We start from the raw sequence: 22,195 nt of genomic DNA on the forward strand, positions 1-22,195 counted from the left end.
AGGGTTAGGTACTAACGGGTGAGGTTAGGGTTGGGCACCGGGGAGAGGGAGGTTAGGTTTAGGCACTAGGGGGGGAGGTTAGGGTTAGGCACCGGGGAGGGGGTTTGGGGTTAAGGGTTAGTGTTAGGTTTCCTACCTTATGCTGTCGGGATTCTGACCGTCGAGATGCCGCAGTCAGTATTCTGACCAGTGGCATCCCAACTGGCGGAATTCCATACCCAACCCATTCTAATGAACTCATGCATGATACATTTAATGTAATCCAATTGTTCCTACTCATGTGCCTTGATCTTTTCTCCATATAAATATAACTGTACCCCTCACATCCTTTGGGTGCCATTTACAATAAAACACTTGCCTGCCCATTCCTACTAATCATGTTCTATATGTCTTTCATTAGGCTGCATTGACCACTAAGGGGCTGATTCAGAGTTGGGAGCAAAGCAAAAACACTAGTATTCAGATTCATCATAGAAATTTATGTAGCACAGGGGATTACTGTGTACCAGTATATTGGATGTGACATTCATTAGGTCAAATGGTCTCCTCCGCCCCCCTCCCCCCCCCCTTCTCCTCCACAAGAGTTACCCAGGCCATGACCACAGTGGGAGCCGCCGGCAGGGAGTAGGGGGGCGGGAGGAGGCATTTTTCGGCTCCTAATGTGCAAGTAAAAATTACAATCTTGTACTTATCAACGTGATCTATGTGACAAAGAGCCATATTCAATTAGAGGCGAAGTTTTCGCCTGTCCGACTGTTCGCTTTATTCGCCTGTTTCAGAGGCAAATTTATTCCGTGCTCGTCCCCGCTTTTCGCCTAATTCAATTGCAAAACAGGCGAAAACGGAAATAGGCGAATGCGGAACAGGCGAAAAGTACTGAAAGAATTGGGGAAATCAGTCTGTACCCCAGAAAAAGATATATTAACCAGGGAATCAATACAGATGTGTACTAATAGCCCTAATAAGACTATTTTGGGTAGTTAAGTTGTGTAAATTGCTTGCTATTAGCATCTTTGTAAAAGTGGTGAAGAATGGCATAAAGCTGTATTTTTTTGGTGAAAATAAGTATTCCTGTCAAATTTGGGGTGCTTGAAAATGGGTGCAAGCATGTTTTTATGTCTCTAAAGTGAACTTTTAAAAAACTTGAAAAATCCACCTGCTGCATGCAACTGCAATTCCAAAAACACCTGACCCATACTTGGGGACCCCCCAAGAAGTCTATTATGCTACTTTTATGCTTATCCCCCCACTTTTAAATGTTCATCCCAAAAATGACATGTCTTTTTTGGGGTGTTCTTAGGTTTTTGTTTCTGTTTTTTTGCAGATTTGTCCTTTGGGGGGTTGTCCCTCATGTTTGCACCCCAAAATAAAGATTTTGCATTTCTTTTCACCAGCTATTGATTGGAGAATCATTTTTGGAGAATTGTTTCCACTTGGGCGAAATTGTCCTGGATTTGAATTTGGCTAATTTTTTTTAGGCAAATTTTTCACAAATAAAACAGGCGAATATGGCTTTTCGCCTCTAATTGAATTTCCCTCTAAGACCGATTTGTCAAATTTAAGTTAGTCAATTGCACATACGGAAACTGTAGTTGCCTCATGTTTTTAGTATAGATGAGCGGTTCCGTTTTGGCTCGAATCTCAGAAGGAGGCAAAATGTCATCTGTCACGGATATTTCGGCACAGGTGTCAGTGAAAGATGACGTTTTGCCTCGTCCTGAGATCCGTACTTGGCGGGGAAGATCCGAGTCAAAACCGAACCGCTCATCTCTAGTTCTTTCTTAGTAATGGACTCATTCAGCATTGCTGCAACACAGGAGATATCACTGTTGTGCCTCGCGTCTCCATACTATAGTATGGGAAACTAAATTCATCAAGATCCTAAAATGGGAATTGAATGTGGCAATGAGATTAAATGTGGCAACTGATGCCATCGTCCCGACACCCCACTCCTTTTTGAGGAGATCCTGATTAGAAAAAAATGATCCCCTTCTGTCCTCTGTATGCACATGCATGTACTTACTTTACTATGCGCAGTAATAAGTGTAAGCTGTCAATCAGCAGTGATAGGGGCCCTCTGGGACAGCTGTCTCCAAACGGTGGAAATATTGAATTGCTTCTGCCTTTTTGGATTCTCCGACCCAACTTGCAGTGAGTCAGATCCTTAAATTCAGCAAGGCCATCGGTATTAACGAATAGACCCATAAACCTTTAAAATGAATGCTTCATTCTGGCTACATCATTCAGGTTACACATCTTCAGCATTTTCAGTACTGCGTGCTAACTACAAACATTGTGCTTATGTCTGCACAGTCGCTGAATATTCTACAATAACATTTTAGCACAATAATATAGATCTGGAATATTTTGCGTGTCTCTTGGCTTGCAATCATATATTTTGTTAAACATATTTGATGGTGTGGATATATAAACAAATGGTAATGGTATCTGACCTGTGCAAATGGATTGTACTTTTAATGCTAATAAGTGACTTTACTCCTAAACAGTTTATTTGCTCTAAATTGAATTTGTTGCATGTGGGTAATATTGTGTAGTTACACACCAGTAACAAAATACTGTACTACAAATAATTTTTATAATACTTTTCTAACTAGAATGCATTTATTTGAAGACTGTCAAAATATGAAAGCTGTTTATAATAAGCAGTAAATGTTTTGTAACAGGAAATCGGATTCTTTGATGATCATGCAAATGCAGTTGGTGTTTTACTGACCAGACTTGCTACAGATGCATCACAAGTAAAAGGGGTATGTATAAGTGACGCACTTTAGTCCTTTAAATTTTGTTAATTTGCAGTTATATTAAAGGGGATCTCCGACCTATTGTCAGATGTGAGATGAAAATGTACGCTCTTTTATGCATCTTCCTCTTGGTTGGACTTCTCAGTGTGAAATTAGTGTTTTGGGGTGGGAACTAGGCAGTGACTATGTGATCGCACGCAACAAGGCAGTGACCATGTGATTGCATGGAACTAGGCAGTGACCATGTGATCACACGGAACAAGGCAGTGACCATGTGATTGCACGCAACAAGGCAGTGACCATGTGATTGCATGGAACTAGGCAGTGACCATGTGATCACACGGAACAAGGCAGTGACCATGTGATCGCACGCAACAAGGCAGTGACCATGTGATCGCACGGAACTAGGCAGTGACCATGTGACTGTTCCGTCATGTAGGAGAGTCACGCGTATGGAGAAGGGAAGCCTGCTTCAGGTGGATTACTTACCCTTAGGCTGCGGGAAATGTTGATGGTTGCTGCTGCGTATAGGAAAGCAGTCGATGGAGCGGCTTCCAACTTGAATCTGCGTGGATCTTTGCATTTGCCCAACGGAAGCTTGCATTAGCGTAATGCAGTAAATCTGACTTCCATGGTATGCAGCAAACACGGCCACTTTACGTCCCACTCAGAGCAAGCCCCACTATGACGGTGCGACCCAGCGATGCGATGTAACAATACATTGCTTAGCGGTAGGCACTACACAATGCTCCATACGTCAGCCCGATGCATCATTACAAGCTGCATGTAACAACACCATGTTGGCCGTGGAATCGTCCCATTGAACGTGCAGCACATCCGATGGACGACAGCTGTGAATGACGGATTGAACATACTCACTATATAATGTGTAAGATATATTGGACAATAGATTGTATAGTGTGAACCTGGCATTAAACTTAGTGAATTTGGATCTATGAAGGACATTCTTAGAAATATGGTAGCAGCTACTAAGCAACTAATCTGTCCTAAAATATTTCCATAGTAAATAGATCTGTTCTAAAAACCAAGGACATTTTCACAGTATAGAGAAACAAGGAAACTACTACTGTACATCACAAAATTAATGAATATTTGAATAAACGTATTTTATTTCAACAATCTCTTTTTGTATCTTTGAAAAAATCAATTAGATAAATGTTGTTTTCAGGGACATTGTCATATAAAGTAATTGTTCTTTTACAATGGTGCCTTCAAATTGGGCTGGTGTTTTATTAATAATATCAGTTTCACTTCATTTCCCTATCTCCAGGCTACTGGCAATCGTATTGGTTTGATCACTATGACAGTGTGCACTCTTCTGGCAGCAATCATAATTGCGTTTGTGCATGGCTGGCAGCTAACGCTGCTTATTTTGGCATGTATACCATTTCTGATTGGTGCAGATTTCATTACAATGAAATCCATGTCTGGCCATGCATCAAAGGATCAGAAAGCTTTAGAGGAAGCTGGAAGGGTAAGTCAGTTTAATTGTCAAAATGTGACCGTGAAAGAATACTGTTGTTAATATATTTTACTTCTAAGGAATTGGGAGGATCATAAATAAATAAAAATAAAACAACTAAATTAATTAAAATAGAAATATATGAAAGTCATAATATAACAGTAGTTAGTATTGCTGCCTCATAGCCCAAGTCAAAATATGACGACTGTTCATGATAAACCGTAAATATGATTTAGGGATGGCAATCGACCATTGATAGTTATGAAGCATCGATGGTTAACTACCGATAGTCGATGATTTTGCCATCAATGGTAGGACCCGATGTGTTTTTTTTTTCCTTTTTTCAGCGGCACACATTTTAGCCCCACCCCCTTATTTGATTGACCTGTGGCCCTCCTTGCCCCCCCAGCAGTGGTGGCCATAGAGTGGTGCAAACCATTTATGGTTTACCACAGATGGTTTTGTGCCATTGATGGTAATCACTGATGGAAACATTGATGGATAGCCCACCGGTGGCCATCCCTAGTTTGATTCTGACCAAATGCTGATATGTGCGAAGTTTGTGTGTTTGCTTGGGTTTCCTCTGGGTACTCTTCCTCCTACAACCCAAAAACATACTGTTGTTAGGTTTAATTTGCTACTGACGAAAGTAACCCTACTGTGTATGTCTGTGTGGTAGGGACCATATTCTCTGTAAAGGGTTGCAAGTGGAGAGGAGGCCAGGTATTGTGCTATATGGTTGAGGACGGGGAGGAGGCCAGGTACTGTGATATAGGGTTCAGGGTGGGGAGGAGGCCAGGTATTGTGCTATAGGGTTGAGGGTGGGGAAGATGCCAGGTATTGTGACATAGGGTTAAGGATGGGGAGGAGGCCAGGTATTGTGCTATATGGTTGAGGGTGAGGAGGAGGCCAGGTATTGTGAAATGGGGTTGCAAGTGGGGAGGAGGCCAGTTATTGTGATATAGGGTTGAAAGCGGGGAGGAGGAAAGGAATTGTGTTATAGATTAGGATGGGGCTCACTGGGGATTTTTTCAGTTTCCTGTTTTCAGACACCTATGGAGTGTCTTTTATATTCAACTGGTAGAATAAAGTGAGGAGTCTATGGGTGATGTTTGATTATATCTATGTTAATAAAATAGAACAAATATTTTTACCCATGTGCAATGATATATGCCTGTTTAGTATTTCATACTAACATCCATTTAACTAAGCCTGCATTATGGTTTTCAGTAAAAATGACTAGTATACACATCAGAGAGAGCCTATTTGGTGGCTAGTGTAAACTACAGAGCTCCATTCTGTAGTCTTCTGAGCACTGTATAATTTTATTCTGGTGACTAGTATGTATAATAGAGCTCCATTTTGCAGGCTTCTGTGCCCTGAATATTCTCATTCTGGTGACTAGTATAAACTATAGAGCTCCATTTTGCTGGCTTCTGTGCACTGTATATTCTCATTTTGGTGGCTAGTATATACAATAGAGCTCCATTCTGCAGGCTTCTGTGCACTCTATATTCTCATTTTGGTGGCTAGTATATACTACAGAGCTCCATTCTGCTGGCTTCTGTGCACTCTATATTCTCATTCTGGTGGCTAGTATATACTACAGAGCTCCATTCTGCAGGCTTCTATGCAGTGTATATTCTCATTCTGGTGGCTAGTATATACTATAGAGCTCCATTCTGCAGGCTTCTATGCACTGTATATTCTAATTCTGGTGGCTAGTATATACTACAGAGCTCCATTCTGCAGGCTTCTATGCACTCTATATTCTCATTCTGGTGGCTAGTATATACAATAGAGCTCCATTCTGCAGGCTTCTGTGCACTGTATTGTCTCATTGGGTTGGATATAGAATGCCAGCACTTGGGATGCCGGCAGTCAGAATCCCGACGCCGGCAATCCCGACAGGGTGAGGATACTGACACTTGTCGGTACATATCCTAACCCTAAACCTAACCCTCTGTCCCCAGACCTTAAACCTAACCTGCCCTAGTGCCTAAACCTATCCCTCCCCCTGAGTGCCTAACCCCTAACCTTCCCCCTCACCCTCATACTTACTGTCAGGATGCCGGAATTCTGACAGGTGTCGGAATTCTAGCACCGGAACCCTGACTGTCAGTATTATAACTATATCCCGTCTCATTCTAGTGACTAGTATAGACAATAGAGCTCCATTCTCCAGGCTTCTGCAGACTGTAGAGCCTCCTCCTGGTGAAAAACACGTGTCTATGTGCAGTTCAAAAATGGGTAGACAAAGACATCACTAAACAAAAGAGCATACAATAAATTTTCACTCTTGTTTTGTGAGTGCAATAAATTCATTTATTGTATCCTTATAGGGGTCTTTGTCAGCAAAGTCCCACTCCTCACTCACCTAAGGCTTTGATATTACTCATTCCTCAGAATCATGACGGTCCATCACATGGTTAGTGCATATATCTCACCTACAGCAAAATCTCACTTGTGCACACAATAGAGTATGTGGTAATGACATGACATAAAATAGGTGCTTAGTAATATCATGATTTTGGTAACTACCACTAATGAAGAATAATATAAATGCATAACTGCGCAAAATGTTGTTGCCCAAAAATGAAGCTTGTCAGTTAGAGGGTGTGGTCTGTAACTTGGGGCGTGTTGTTTAGCTGATTCCCCCAATGAGGGGGCTGCCCCTGTTTTTCCCTTACTCCAGGAGTCAGCGCCCTGTGGTATGATGGGAGATTATAACACTATTTATATAAGCTGACTGTGATTTTATTTTTTCATGCAGATCTCAACTGAGGCAGTTGAAAATATAAGAACAGTGGTATCACTGACAAGAGAAGAGGCATTCTACAGGAGATATAATGAAAGCTTATCAGGCCCTTACAGGTAAGTCTTATGTTAAATAATAATACATTTTGTAATTACAGCTGTATGAAATATTGGATAAGGAGTAGAGCCTATCACATGTATACTGTTACACCAGCCATTTTGTTAGCTGAAGCAATACCTTGTATACTGTAGACTCACAGTGGTGTCACTAGTTGCTACTGGATAAGCTGGATTCAGCTGACAAAATGTCTGCCTCCACAGTGTATTGGTGATGAGTACATGTAAATACTTTCTCATCTTCTGACTTGTATCATTTTCTAAAAATAATCACTTTAATAATCACTTTAAATGTCAGCTGTAGCAATGACCAAAGGTATTTGCAGGGGCCCAAGAGGGGGAGGGTATAATGTAAGCCATGCCCCCTTTAGTATGTCACTACACCCCGTCTTGCATTGTTCTCCCGCTTAGCAGTAGCATTAAATCTCCATGGGGGCCCAATATAAATGATTGTCTATTCCCTGTAAAAGAACCAGGAAATGGATCTTTTCATGGTGGCCCAGGGTATTTGCCAGCTTTATGCAATATTTCAAACTAACATATGGTTCCAATATGTAAGTGGTTCTGTATTAAGTAAAAATATAGATCCTGATTCCGATGTGGATGGTATTGCACAGCCTCAGGGAAGCCCCAGGGAAGCGGCTGTGCAATACTGTCCAACTAATATGCTAAAGCAGCAGGAGGTGTCTGTAGGAAATAGAGGCCTCCTGTGTGCATCTGCGATTTGAGATGGCCGCGACCCTTGGCCAGTCTGCATAAGCCGAAGCTTTCTCAGCCTGGCCATCGGTACCCCTCTGCCAGATCCAGGAAGGCTGCAACCCACAACGCAGACACTTGGCACACCTACAAAAAAAGGGCGACTCTCCCCATTTTGTGCAAAGGTTCTGGTCACCACCCCCAAATGCTGCAGCATGTTAATCATTCTCCGACTAAGGGGGGACTGTGAGCAATCAACCCGTTCTGCATGTGCAGACCCGCAACAATCGGTTATGTGCGTAGACCTTCTCTTGATCAGGCCCATAATAAGGACTATTATATTGGGAGAATTTCTCACCTAAAACATATGACATATGTACACGTGTAAATGATAAATATGCTTATAAGAAACATCCAAATTGCATGACTGACTTCTGACAAGATTTTTGTTGTTGTTACTCTACATTAGGGACTCTTTGGCTAAAGCTCCGATCTATGGCATTACTTATTCCATTTCCCAGTCAATGAGCTTCTTTGTGTACGCAGCTGTATTTCGGTTTGGAGCATGGCTGATTGCACACTGCTACACAGAATTTGAGAACATGTTCATGTAAGTACTGAACTCCTATAAAACAAATAACACTGTTGGTGGCACTTAAATGCAGAATGGCTCAGCATTATAGGATATATAATTTAGCTATAGCTGGAGTGGGTGGAAATTATTGCACTATCTTTGAAGAACATATAGTATTATCAATAAATATGAATCTATTATATGTACCGGGGCCCTTTCTGTGAATATCTTGAACAGCACTGATTTAATTCCAGGGTGGATAAATCACAGGACTCAGATACAGTAGCCAATGTGCCTGTCAGATTATTACTGGCACCTAGAGCCATTTACTGTACATTTCAGTAGATGCACAGCTTCCAGTTTTTCTTAAATTATCCTATGGACTCTAAAGCTGGGTACACACGTAAAGATTTTCTGTCCACCCATCCAACTAGTTGATTGGTTGGAATGAAAAACTGGTAATGTATGAAAGCAAAGGACAATCAGCAATTTGCTCCCAAAGGCCGGAAAATGGACAAAAACTGTTTGAGCAAATTGTTTAGATCAAACATTTAACAAACTTGTCTGACGACCATTTTCATCTGTTTTCTTGCATTTAGGAGCAAATTGCTGATCATCAGTTACTCCCATATTTTACCAGATTTTCATTCCAACCAATCAACTAGTTGGATGGTTGGAGAGAAAATCTTTACGTGTGTACCCAGCTTTAGATTTGACCAGTCCCTGTTTTAAAGTATATCAGTCCCTATATGCCTCATGCCTCAGTTATGTAGCTGGTTATAAGAGAATTGATAGATTGCATTCTTATTGGATTTCTTCACTGTGTGTAACCCATAAACAATTTATTGTTATACAAAAATATTATAAAGTTATTCATAGAAGTGAGATACTTATGCATAATATAATATAATTGTCTTATTTTCTTTGTATTTTATGGCTGAGTTCCCAATCAAACTGAGCACAATACAGTATACAGTACGCTAGATAATAAGTAACTCAGGAGCAGAAACAGTCACATTTATATTATACAGTGACAATTTAGAGGAATGCCTTTTAATGGCAAGGAAAATTAGTAACTATTATTTTATAGCTTTTCTGCAATCATTATTTTATGTTTTCCTATAGAGTTTTCTCTGCAATTATTTTTGCCGCTATGAATGTGGGACAGTCCACGTCTCTTGCACCCGACTTTGGAAAAGCCAAAGTATCAGCCCAGCGCATTATGAAGCTTCTGGACAGGCAGCCAGCGATAGACAGTTACAGTGAGGATGGAGAGAAACTGGTAAGACAACTTACCAGTAACATGTCATGTTCTTTATATTTCACAATGGTCTTAAATGTTCTTGTTGCATTCATTATTTTGTATTGTGTTCTCATTTCCATTACCAATGATTTGTTTTTTGATTTGTGTATTAATTATTTAAAACTAAATAAAGATTTATCTAATAAAACAAATACGTGCTAAGATTATACAAATGTCATTCAAATTGTACTACGATTACATTGTTAATATGCCATTCTCAGTCACTCTCTTGTTTTTATATCATTCCATCCCTATTGTCAGGGCCATCTCTTCCATTGGGCTTGTTGGGCAGTTGCCCAAGGGCCCAAAGCTTGTAGGGGCCCACCAACACCCCCCCTACAGCTGCAAGTACTCAGTTTCACTTCACCTGCTGGCTTCAGACCAGTCAGACAGAGTCTCTCTGCATGTGTGGGAGGTCTGATGGGCATGCAGGAGGGTTTAATATTAGTGACCATTTACATTTTTTTCCCGTGAATGGGTGGGTAGGGGCCCAGTGCATTGATTTGCCCAGGGCCCACACTGCTGTTAAGACAACCCTGCCTATTGTTGACTCTTACTCACTGTTATACCCTAATTGAACTGGTAAAATGCTCTATAAGTACACAAAGCTTTGCAGGTTCTGCTGTATCACCTCCGTCCGTAGTTTAGCTCATACCCTTTCTTTTATTATACTTGTCACGCCCTGTCTGGTGAGTGTCAGCCAGAGTATAGTGTACAGTAAGTGGAGGTGCAAAGCTAGACAGGCGGTTATATATTCTACTGCTTCTTATACATTAGAGCGAACACTATCTGGATTGATATGTTAGCATTAAGCATACAGGTAACACTTTTATAGAAACATACATTCCCTAACCCCTACACAAACCCATTTGTTACATTGTGTGCTAGTTAATCATTTGTGTTCTACCAGCAACATTTGGTCAGTTGGAGAAACACAACCTTTCCCCTGTTCACCCACTAGGTGCTGCAGGGTCTTCTTTAGAGGTGTGTGTGTGTGTGTGTGTGTGTACGTGTGTGTGTACGTGTGTACCACACCTGACAGTTTGCCATGCCCCCAACTCTGGCCACTCAACTTGTGCTGGGGGCCACCTGATGACGTGGCAGTGCTGGATTGTAGCGCACAGAAACGTCACAGCCTGTGCTGATCCACCCCAAGGTACATGATCGGTGTCTGTGATCCCCGGTACAGTCAGTGATGATTCAGAGATGGCTATGGGTTTGGGAACTGGAATTACTTATCACATCTAATTATATTTTGTCCTATTATGATACTTTAAATCACAGAACAAGTTAAATGTTTAGTGAGTCTATGCATTAATTACATGACAGATTTGTTGAGGTCAGTAGCATGGGTGAAAGGTGCATCACCGGGTCCCATCCCCAAATTTAGGTAAGAAAAGAGCAGACATCTCCTGGGCATTCTTGGTCCAGTACGTGTACCCGCTACACATGCGCTGCTCATAAGAGGTCTCTATTCTCCTCTTTTCAGTACAGTGGGTGTCTCGCAGAGGGGGGAGGCATTGCTAGCTCCCCAACCTATGGGTCGCATAGCAGCTGCACCTGCAGTAGATCTTCTATAGGTCAGTAGATTATTGTCCTAACAGTAGATAGACCAGTGATGTTCAATCATATACACTTATAGGGCCACATATGTAGCCCTTCAGCCTACAAAAAGGTGCCCATATGAGTAATAATAAAGCCAAAATATGAGATCATAACCCCATCACTCATTCCAAAATGCCCACATATTGCCTTTCAACTAAGGGGTAGATGTATTGGAGAAAGATAACATGAAGAGAGATAAAGCCTGTAAAGTGAGTTAGGAGCTGATTGATTGGTACTTTATCTCCGTCCAGTTTCTCTGTCTCCAAGACTTAGTACATAGACCTTAAAGTACAGCTCCCCCCAATAATTTGTTCCAAAATGTCCACATATGCTTGATTCCATGTGGTGCATAGTACACTGTTCTCCTTCCTCCTCCTCTGATTATAATACATGTGCAATATGCCGAAGAGGTCACATGATGCAGAAGCTGGCTGCTCCCATCATACTCTGTCTTATTCTTTGCTATAGGACCGGTAAATGTTCACTGAATCTACAGTGGCCTAAGGGCTGCCGTTTACCCATCACTAGACAGTAGGTCTTTTTTACTAATATTCTTGATTGATTGCTGTGGTCAAGTTCAACTTGTACACCTAAATGCAGTTAGATTTTGTGTAGAGATAGTTAGACAATGAACAGTGCGATGATAGAAAATTAGCACTAATGTGTGAAATGCCTTGTTTATTGTCTTATTACTTAATAAGAAACATGTTTCTTATATTGTAGAGTGCATTTGAAGGAAACCTTGAGTTCCAAGATATCAAATTTGTGTACCCAACAAGGGCTAAAGTCCAGGTTCTTCAGGGGCTAAGCGTTAAAGTTTCCAAAGGACAAACTCTTGCCCTGGTGGGCAGCAGCGGATGTGGGAAAAGCACCTCTGTTCAGTTACTGGAGAGGTTCTATGATCCTGTGGATGGAAAAGTGGTAAGAGTTGGGAAAATATATTTACCAGAAACACTATTATTTACTTTATTGGTTTATTGGTATCAACCTGATTTTCACATGCAGTGATATGGCGGATGTTATATTAGTATTGCAGTGGGTACTCCTTCCAGGCAATTTTGGATTACACAATTATCTGATATTCTAAGTATTTGGATGCTCTGAGGTCAGAAACAAGTCTTAACAAATACACAAAACATACCAACTTTTTTATTATTTTAGGCCTATTCTGCTTCATTTTAATATGCAAATTTGTGAGTGTATTCGTCAGAAAGTTTTGTACCAGGATTCCATAATTGTCAACTGCCCCTCATTTCTATGTACCATCCCAAGGAAATGGGTATGAAATTTTGGTGGCTTAGCCGCCGGTTCAAATCCTGACTACAGAAACCCGACAGGACAGGATCCCGACTGGGACAGGTAAGCACCCTCCTTTAGTGGTGCCTAACCCTAAATCCCCTCTGGGGATGCCTAAACCCAACCCCTCCTTCCCGCATCCTAAACCTAGCCCTCACAAGGGGTGCTTAAACCTAACCTCCCCCCAGTGGCTCCTAACCCCCCCTCCCCCTTGCCTAACCCTCCCCAGGGGCTGCCTAACCCTGTCCCCCCGGGAGTCCCTAAACCTATCTTCCCCCACACATGCGTGCTCGGCTAAGTTCTAAGATGCCTGGGCTTAACTCGATCGGTCCGAAGTCCTTCTGTATTCCAGCATCGGGATTAAGATAGGCGTTGGTATTTCGACGCCTATCTTAAGCTCCCTGTCGGGCTTTAGTTGTCGGGATATAGACCGGCAGCATGTAGTCCGCAGGTCTATTAACTACATCCCGTCCCAAGCTTTAGTGTTTTCACTATTAACCGTAAGCAAGACAACATTCATCTTGTTCTCCATTTTAGATGCAATATTTACTATGTATCATCTTCTAGGCTTTATTAATAAGGTACTCTAAAATACACCACTTATCAAATAATAATTTCTAAAGTCCATAAACATGACATGTTGGGGATTGTTGTGCTTCCAAGGTCTGCTGAGATAACATCACATATCATGTCCCTGGAAACTGTTTTCAAATGCCAGGTAGGTTTAGTACTCAATGTTCATCCAAACCCTTAGTATGCATCTTTAGTTATAACCAGGTGACAATGAATTTCAGGTTATTGTAGCCATCACCGATAAACTGAACATTTATTAATCTGACCCGAAGGGGCCAAAGGCTTATAAATGCCAATTGCCTTATTTACTGATCAGTACAGGTATTATTATTATCCTTTATTTATATGGCACCAGAAGTGTTCCGCAGCGCCTTACATAGCACGTAGAACTAATAGGTGAACAAGAAACAAGTAACTTACAGTACATTACAGTGCAGGACAAGGACACGATTTATATACATTGCTGCAGTAGCGATTAAAGCACTCACAATAAGCAGCCGGGAGTTGGCAGTCACGTGTTAGTTGACCTTATGGGGAGTAAAGAGTAGAAGAAAATGTAAAGAGAAGCACATGAGGGAAGAGGTCCCTGCTCGTGAGAGCTTACATTCTAAGGGGGAGGGGCAGACAGACAAGCGTGACACAGAAGGGGAAGATAGGGAGGAAAGAGCATGAGGTGGGTTAGGATGAGTGCTGGAAGGCCTTGATGAAGTAGTGGGTCTTGAGAGCCCGTTTGAAGATTTGTAGAGAGGTGGAGAATCTGATGGGGAGAGGGAGAGCATTCCAAAGGTAGGGAGCAGCACGGGCAAAATCTTGGACGCGGGAGTGGGAGGAAGTAATCAGTTGGCAAGAGAGACGGCATGCATTTGTTGAGCGAAGTGGACGGGCGGGAGTGTGAAGGGAGAGAAGGTCAGAAATGTATGCGGGAGAGGATTTGGTGAGGGCTTTGTAGGCGAGTGTAAGAACCTTGAATTGGCAACTGAAGGGGAAGGGGAGCCAGTGTAGGGCTTGTAGGAGAGGGGAAGCAGATGTAGTGAATACATATATATATATATATATATATATATATTTGGCTTTGCCCACGCACTCAAACAACTGTGGTGCCAGTGGTATGTGACCACACCATTTAAATTAAAAAATCATACAAATATATATAATATACTAGCTAAAGTACCCGGCGTTGCCTGTCTTTAAATCTTCAAGTTATTACGTTTTATTATGTGACGTCATCCAAATCCATCCAGTGGAAGGCCCAGAACAGGCTCCCTGGGTCAAAGTTCTGCCTGGCGCACTCCACTGTGTGGTCTGACCGGGATCCCAACCGCTCCATTGGGCATCTCGGACCAATTGCCACCTCTCTGTGAAGTTTTCATCCAAATCCATCCAGTAGAAGGCCAAAAACAGGCTTCCCAGGTCAAAGTTCTGCCCAGCGTGCACCAACAGGAGGTCCGACCTGGTCCTCAACCCCTTAGTATGTATTCTGGGATCCAATGTTACCACTCTGGGAAGTTTTTGTCCAAATCCATCCAGTGGAAGGCTCAGAACAGGCTCCCCAGGTCAAAATTCTGCCCAGCGTACACAAACGGGAGGTCCGACCAGGACCCTATCCCCCCTAAAACCTGTGCAGGATCCAATTGGACCACCTCATATTGGTTTCTTCCCAATCAGAGCATGAGTGTCCGTATGCATAACCAGACAGACAAACAAATAAACAGTATATATACAGAAGACAATACTGCATAAAGTCATTCAGCTGATGCCTGGTGTGGTTGTGGTGGTGGTAAACATTGTCTAGGTGTCGTCCAGAAAATTTCATAAATGCTGTAGTGGATTGACATCTGGTGACTGGGAGGCCATGGCACATATGTAACATCAGTGTTTTGCTTGTGAAACTATTGGGTGAGCACACATATTCTGTGATGGCAATGTCATATATATAAATAGTATAAATAGTACACCATATATACAGAACAGTAACAGGACCCTTTTTTGCACACTTGAAATTTGTAATAATGGGAGAACGTCCAAAATCATAGTAGTATATAAAAATAATTTGTATGTATAGTATACATTGAAAGAAAATGTAAATTGTGTACATTTTATAATGATGACTTTGTTCTAATTAGGCATTGTGTTTCTCCAATTACAGCTTGCAGATGGAATAGACACAAAGTCAATGAATTTGAAGTGGCTAAGGTCCCAGATGGGAATCGTCTCCCAGGAGCCTATACTGTTTGACTGCAGCATAGCAGAAAATATTCAGTACGGAGCTCTGGACAGAAATGTGACTGATGAAGAAATTGTGGAAGCTGCAAACGCTGCTAATATCCACACTTTTATAGAAGGCCTGCCTGATGTAAGTACAGCAAATAAATGAATGAATGGGTTTTTTTCTTATCTTATATGTGTACATTCCAAAGGGTTACAACAAACAAAAGCTTATTACGAACCTTCATTGACCTAGTCTGTCTGCGCACTTGTGCCTATAATAGTGCTGTCTATTTAGGACAATAACTTAATGCAAACAGTGATAAGCAGGTTGGATAAATCTGAGCTTCTACCTGACCCCAACTTGTCACATCATAACTTGTGCCATGGCCAACCTACAGAATGCCACCACTTTGCTGACCTGCACCTGTTGGTGACACCACAGACGATGGCCCTAAGCAAATAAGCTACAGCCTAACACTATACCAATAAAACACACAGGGGCTCTTGTAGAGTTTAGGCTTTATTTGTGTAAAGTACGCGTTTCTGTAATACAAGGGTGCATCACACGTGTATTCTTAATTCTGTATGCACATTAGCTCTGAGTTAACACGAGAGAGGGAAGGGATGGCCAATTGTAGTACTGTAATGTAGAGCGACCTTATGGAGGTGTATCTCCTGCGTGTGCTGAAATCGTGCTGCAACAAGACGCAATGATGAGCAGCAGTATGTAGCCGCTACTCACTGGCAGATTGCAAACTGACCTCTCCAGCTGACAGTATTTGATTCATTAGTGTGGCTGCTATATTAAATGAAGTAGCAGCTGTCTATTTGCATTCCTTAATTGATATTTACATTTGGGCTACAGAAGGAAAGAAGATTTCCATTTGGTTTCTGAAGAGGAACTTCATTTTACTTTGTATCATTTCTGTTTGTGTTTAATTTGAATTTATAAGCTAGATATGGCTTTGGTATTTACCACTGACATTGTCCGGTCACATCTGTAGTCTTTTAAAACAAATTATACTAGGCGCAATCAAGAATAATACAGACTATCTAGTGATTATGAGTAAAGCAGCCTCCCAATAAAAGTATCTGATGTTACAATTTTAAATGAACTATATGAAATAAGATATGTCTAAATGACATATCATAGGGGGCGTTTACAAATTATTGCAGGAGCACATATACTGTATATTCAAAAGGATTTATTTATAATTATAACCATTAAAACACACAACACACTAGCACTTGGCTAATTAATAATCAAGAGCATCTAAAAGGCATATAAACCATTAAACCACTGTAGATAAAAATAAAAAATAAGAAACACTCCGTAATATATGTTTAGGATTAGCAGAAATGTCAATCATATAAAAATCTAAATGTATTCACCCATGTCCAAGTGGATACAAATAGGAGCTGATAATTGTTTAGAGGATTGAAGTCCCGTTAGATCAGTTATGTCAGCAGCAGTAAAGGATTGTTGATGTCCCGGTGTAGTTCCCCAGCTTACTCCCAATAATTGACTGAGGTGTTGCTGGTCTGGTCTTTACTTTATGCAAGCTGCGATTGCCTGAAAGCGGCTATAGAGTCACGCTCGTTAGCTGTCTCACTCTGGCTGTAGTTAAGTACTCTGGGCAGCGATGATTTAAACACTGTTTCCTCCGGTAGTTTAGCAGCTTAGCTCCTATTCACTTGAGGGGTGTAAACGGAGTTCAAGAATAAAAGATTCACAGTATTGTAAATCCAGTGGAAGGTATAACAGCAATGGTATCAATCCTTAACGCGTTTCTCCGTCTGGATAAATTGATGATTTCTTCAGAAGGTAAGTATTCTGTAGAAACCATCACTTTATCCAGACGGAGAAACGCGTTAAGGATTGATATCACTGCTGTTATACCTTCCACTGGATTTACAATACTGTGAATTTTTTTATTCTTGAACTCCGCTTACACCCCTCAAGTGAATAGGAACTAAGCTGCTAAACTACCGGAGGTAACAGTGTTAAAATCATCGCTGCTCGGAGTACTTAACTGCAGCCAGAGTGAGACAGCTAATGAGCGTGACTCCCGTAATGCTGCAACCCGGCATTGCAGGATCGCAGAAATCCAACATGTTGGATTTCTGCAATTTGACAATCACAGTCAAAACATTATCGCAATTTTCAAATCGTCGACATTTAACATGACAAATGTCAACGATCCGGCGATTCATCGCAGAACATCGATGGTGGGAGGTTGGCTTTTCCACCCGGAAATGCCAGCATTTCCCATCGCGTCGCCGGATCGCGACAAACAGTCACTGATGTATGGGCACCTTCTCCTGGAGCATGTGCTAGTGTTGTACAGTTAGATGCATCATGGGAGGCATCCAACCAAACATACTGTATGCACTTAACAGCACACTTTCATGCCTGTGTCTCTTTACCTGCTAACGTACGAGGCCTCTGACTCTACATGATCGCCACTGCTGTCCACCTACCCCGTATGCAGACTGGACCTGCCACTCACTTAAGTGTAATACAATGCATGGTGAAATTAGTGCGGGACACTAGTAGTATGAGTATATTACAAAAGAAAAGACTAGACAACTGTATGATGGGCAGGAAGAGTGTTACAAGCAGTGAAAATAAAACCAAGATATAAATATATTTATTGTCATCTTTCCACTTTTATTTTGCAAATATTTAGAAATATAACACACGGGTTGGAGATAAAGGAGCTCAGCTTTCAGGAGGACAGAAGCAGAGAATTGCAATAGCCCGTGCCTTAATCAGAAAGCCAAAAGTGCTGCTACTGGATGAAGCGACGTCTGCTCTTGATACAGAAAGTGAAAAGGTAACTGCTAAAGTCACACTATGACCTGACTGACTCATGTCAGCATAAACATGGTTCTGATTATTTCTCTCAACACACTGTGGCCCTGATTCAGAGCCGGATGCTCTGACAGAGCGCTCGCTCTGAATCAGGGCGGCTTTTTTTTTTTTTATGGAGTGGCCTCCAGGCCACTCGCATTGCTGTGGGTTGCCATGCACAGCTAATGCGAGCGGCCAGGATGATGGTTGCGATGGTCAAGACCATCGCGACCATCGGGCTTGCGATGAGACCCTTGTGGTAGGGTCTCGTGGCAGCAAGCCCCAGAGAGCTTTCGGCTCAAATAGAGCCGAAAGCTCTCCCACTGACATAACTTGTGATGTCAGTGGGGCCGCCCCCAGATGGTAGGCGTTCTCATGGGAACGCCTCCGTCTGGGCAGCCACCCCCCCGACCCGCCCACCAAAGGGGGCGTGCTGTCACTCAACATCGACAGCATGCCCCCTTTGGTGCAAGACCCAGAGCGACGGATTGCCCGTCGCTATCCGGGTCTCGCGCATGCGCAAGACGGAGCCGGCTCTGTCGTGCGCATGCGCACTGGGCCACCATCGACCCGGTTGCGAGCGCACAGTGCTTGCAACCGGGTCTGAATCAGGCCCTGTTTGTGGGTGTGATACAAAAGGTAGACAATAAAAACGTCGACAATAATTTGGTCAACACCAAAAGGTCAACATGACAAAAGTTAGACAGTACAGAAGGTCGACGGGTTCAAAAGGTCGACATGGAAATGGTCTACACTTTTTTTTCTAACCCTAATCTTCACCATAACCCTAAACCTAACCCTCCCCTTGGTGCCTAAACCGAACTGTCCTGTAAGTGCCTAAACCTAACCGTCCCTTCTGCAGCCTACCCTAACCCTCCAGTAAGTGCCTAACCCTAAAAACAAAAAAACTGATGAGTAGACCATTTACATGTCGACTTTTTGTACGTATCGACTTTTTGTACATGTCGACCTTCTGTACTGTCCACCTTTTCTCATGTCAACCTTCAGGTGTCGACCAAATAATTGGCAACCTTTTGTAATGAACCCCTGTGTGTAGGCCTGCTGTCATGTTGTCAGCAGCAGGTCCACTCTGAAAACACCTATTTTGGTTAAATATCCAATATCTTCACTTACTAAGGTAAAAGTGAGTTTTAAGGCTTCACTCTCCTGAATTATGCTTCATCCCACAAAATGGCGGCTTTCACTGTAAATTAAATTACATTTTAATTCTAAATATAATAACTTGGAATGTACTACAGGTTGAGTCTCCCATATCCAAATATTCCGAAATACGCAATATTCCAAAATACGGAATAATTTTGGCATGACTGAGATAATGAAACCTTTGATTTTTGATGGTTCAATGTACACAAACTTTGTCTAAGGCACAAATTATTAAACATATTGTGTAAAATAACCTTCAGGCTGTGTGTATAAGGTGTATATGAAACATAAATGAATTTCATTTCTGTACACAAACTTTGCTTGAGCCACAAAATCATTGAAAATATTGTATAAAATTACTTGCAAACTGTGTGTATAAGGTGTATATAACACATAAATGCATTATGTGTGTATATTAGTGTTCCATTCCCAAGATATCTCATTATTAAATGCAAATATTCCAAAATACGGAATTTTCCGTTATCCAAAATACCCCTGGTCCCAAGCATTTTGGATATGGGAGACTCAACCTGTACTACCTTACATTCTGTGTTCACAGTACATTTCCAAGGGTTATGTAATGAAGTGTAAAGTACTTAATGAATAACCTCTTTGCAAAGCTAAGTGAGTAGGTTAGTAAATGTAAAATTCATTATACATGCCCAACAATAAAAAGTACCATTACGAGGGTGATAATTAGAAATTGGATTTTTCATGCAAAATAATTTTTTGATGTACATTATCTAAATTATTTAAAAAACTGCATTTCCCTACTTTAATAGGTTGTCCAGAAGGCTTTGGACGATGCCAGACAGGGCAGGACATGTGTGGTTATTGCTCATCGACTGACAACAGTCCAAAATGCTGACATCATCGCTGTAATTCAAAACGGGAAGGTGATTGAGCAAGGGACTCACCCCCAGCTGCTGTCCAAACAAGGCGCATATTACGCTCTTGTAAATTCACAAGTTACTAACTGATACGGGGATTTAGTTGTGCTAAATATTTTCAGGGTTAGATTGTGGGGTAAGATGGAATCCCGGCACACCATGCCCTTTGCCATCCACCAGCAAGGCACACTTCAGTACCTGGAGCACAGGTCATCCTGGTATTATGGCTGGAAAAATGTGTTTTGATCAATAATTGATCACACAGTGAAAGTCATACAGATGAAGATGTTTTTGTGCATTGTTTATATTGTTGTTGTGATACAGTACATACCATATGATGATGTGAACACTGTCACTTATTCCGTGACAAAGACCAAATATAAACAAGGCAAATCAAGCTTCTGCCATTTTTATAATTAATCTAACACTCTCTGCCTATCTGGCATAATTAGGCAAATATTATGAGGTCAAAGCTTTATTACTGGTGGTTTGACCAGTTGCACCAATACATCCGGTCCTTACCTGTTCTATGTATTCAACTTACCATATATGTATATATGTGTTGTGTGTGTATATAATTTATTACCAAATTTTCTATGAATTTTTGCACAGCATGTAAATATATATATTACATTTATGTGTGTGTTTATAGGTCTGTCCCATCTATATAATGTATGTCTTTTCTATCATATTTGTGTCAGCCTCCTCTGTAGCCACTACTTTTCAGCACCTTTACAAAGGAAGAGGGACAAGCAGGTGATCATCTGTGACGGTTAGACGGACCTATGTATTCACTATTTTTATATTTAAGTATTTGATGATTTTACAAATGAAAATGGACGGCTGTAATCTCAGATAAAATCTGACTGTGTCTCAGAGGCTCAGTAACTAAAACTGAGCCTTTATTATCTGAAACAAATAGAAGTATTTGTAGTAATATAATATACACTAGAAAATACAATGTTTGTATACTAGGACTGTTTTCATTCTTATGGTGCATACACACGATCAGATTTTTTCTTCAGATATGGACGATAACGATTTAAAAATCGTTCAGTCGTTCATATCTGATGAAAAATCGTTCATATCTGACATGCCTGAACGATGGACGATCAACGATGCGCGTTCCCGTTTGTCAGATAACGATATCTGACATCTGATGGGTTTGCAGTCAGATTTGGACGATTCCATTCATTTTAATGCAGTTAAAAATCGTTCAATCGTTCAAATCGTTCAAATCGTTCAAAACTTTGGTCAAATCGTCCAAATCGTTCAAATCGTTTAATCGTTCAGTCGTTCATCTGACAAATCTGACAAGTCTGACAAATCTGACCGTGTGTACGCTCCATTATGGTGCATACACACGATCAGATTTTTCCTTCAGATATGAACGATAACGATTTAAAAATCGTTCAGTCGTTCATATCTGAAGGAAAATCGTTCATATCTGACATGCCTGAACGATGGACGATCAACGATGCGCGTTCCCGTTTGTCAGATAACGATATCTGACATCTGATGGGTTTGCAGTCAGACTTGGACGATTCCATTCATTTTAATGCAGTCAAAAATCGTTCAATCGTTCAAATCGTTCAAATCGTTCAAAACTTTGGTAAAATCGTTCAAATCGTTCAGATCGTTTAATCGTTCAATCGTTCATCTGACAAATCTGACAAGTCTGACAAATCTGACCGTGTGTACGCTCCATTAGTCGGGCATATTGTATAAATTTTGAATATGTTTATTAAATATTTGTTTTGTATATGCCTGAAAAATGTTACAAAATAAAAACATTTTGTTACTTGTAATCTTTGTGTATTTTTATACTTAGGCCTGTGTATATGTCTGTGCACACTTTTTATTATATGCATATTTTGTATATATATTTTCTTCAGCATATATACAACTAAAGG

The 22,195-nt window shown here is 41.2% G+C and overlaps 1 protein-coding gene across 2 annotated transcripts in view; it reads left to right on the forward strand.

The window, feature by feature from the left end:
* Nucleotides 1-21,990, forward strand: part of LOC148542034 (ATP-dependent translocase ABCB1-like) — a 179,931-nt gene extending 157,941 nt beyond the window's left edge. For both annotated transcript variants that reach the window (XM_088476416.1, XM_088476411.1), the window contains exons 21-29: nucleotides 2,685-2,768; nucleotides 4,054-4,257; nucleotides 7,019-7,119; nucleotides 8,285-8,425; nucleotides 9,515-9,671; nucleotides 12,021-12,218; nucleotides 15,313-15,519; nucleotides 18,065-18,211; nucleotides 20,175-21,990. In XM_088476416.1, the coding sequence (XP_088332542.1) occupies nucleotides 2,685-2,768; nucleotides 4,054-4,257; nucleotides 7,019-7,119; nucleotides 8,285-8,425; nucleotides 9,515-9,671; nucleotides 12,021-12,218; nucleotides 15,313-15,519; nucleotides 18,065-18,211; nucleotides 20,175-20,372 (1,437 nt within the window). In that variant the 3' untranslated portion in view covers nucleotides 20,373-21,990. The remainder of the gene's footprint in view (nucleotides 1-2,684; nucleotides 2,769-4,053; nucleotides 4,258-7,018; nucleotides 7,120-8,284; nucleotides 8,426-9,514; nucleotides 9,672-12,020; nucleotides 12,219-15,312; nucleotides 15,520-18,064; nucleotides 18,212-20,174) is intronic.
* Nucleotides 21,991-22,195: the final 205 nt, after the last annotated feature.

The sequence above is a fragment of the Taudactylus pleione genome, unplaced genomic scaffold (assembly GCF_031769625.1).
Source record: "Taudactylus pleione unplaced genomic scaffold, aTauple2 ptg000016l, whole genome shotgun sequence".
Classification (NCBI taxonomy): domain Eukaryota; kingdom Metazoa; phylum Chordata; class Amphibia; order Anura; family Myobatrachidae; genus Taudactylus; species Taudactylus pleione.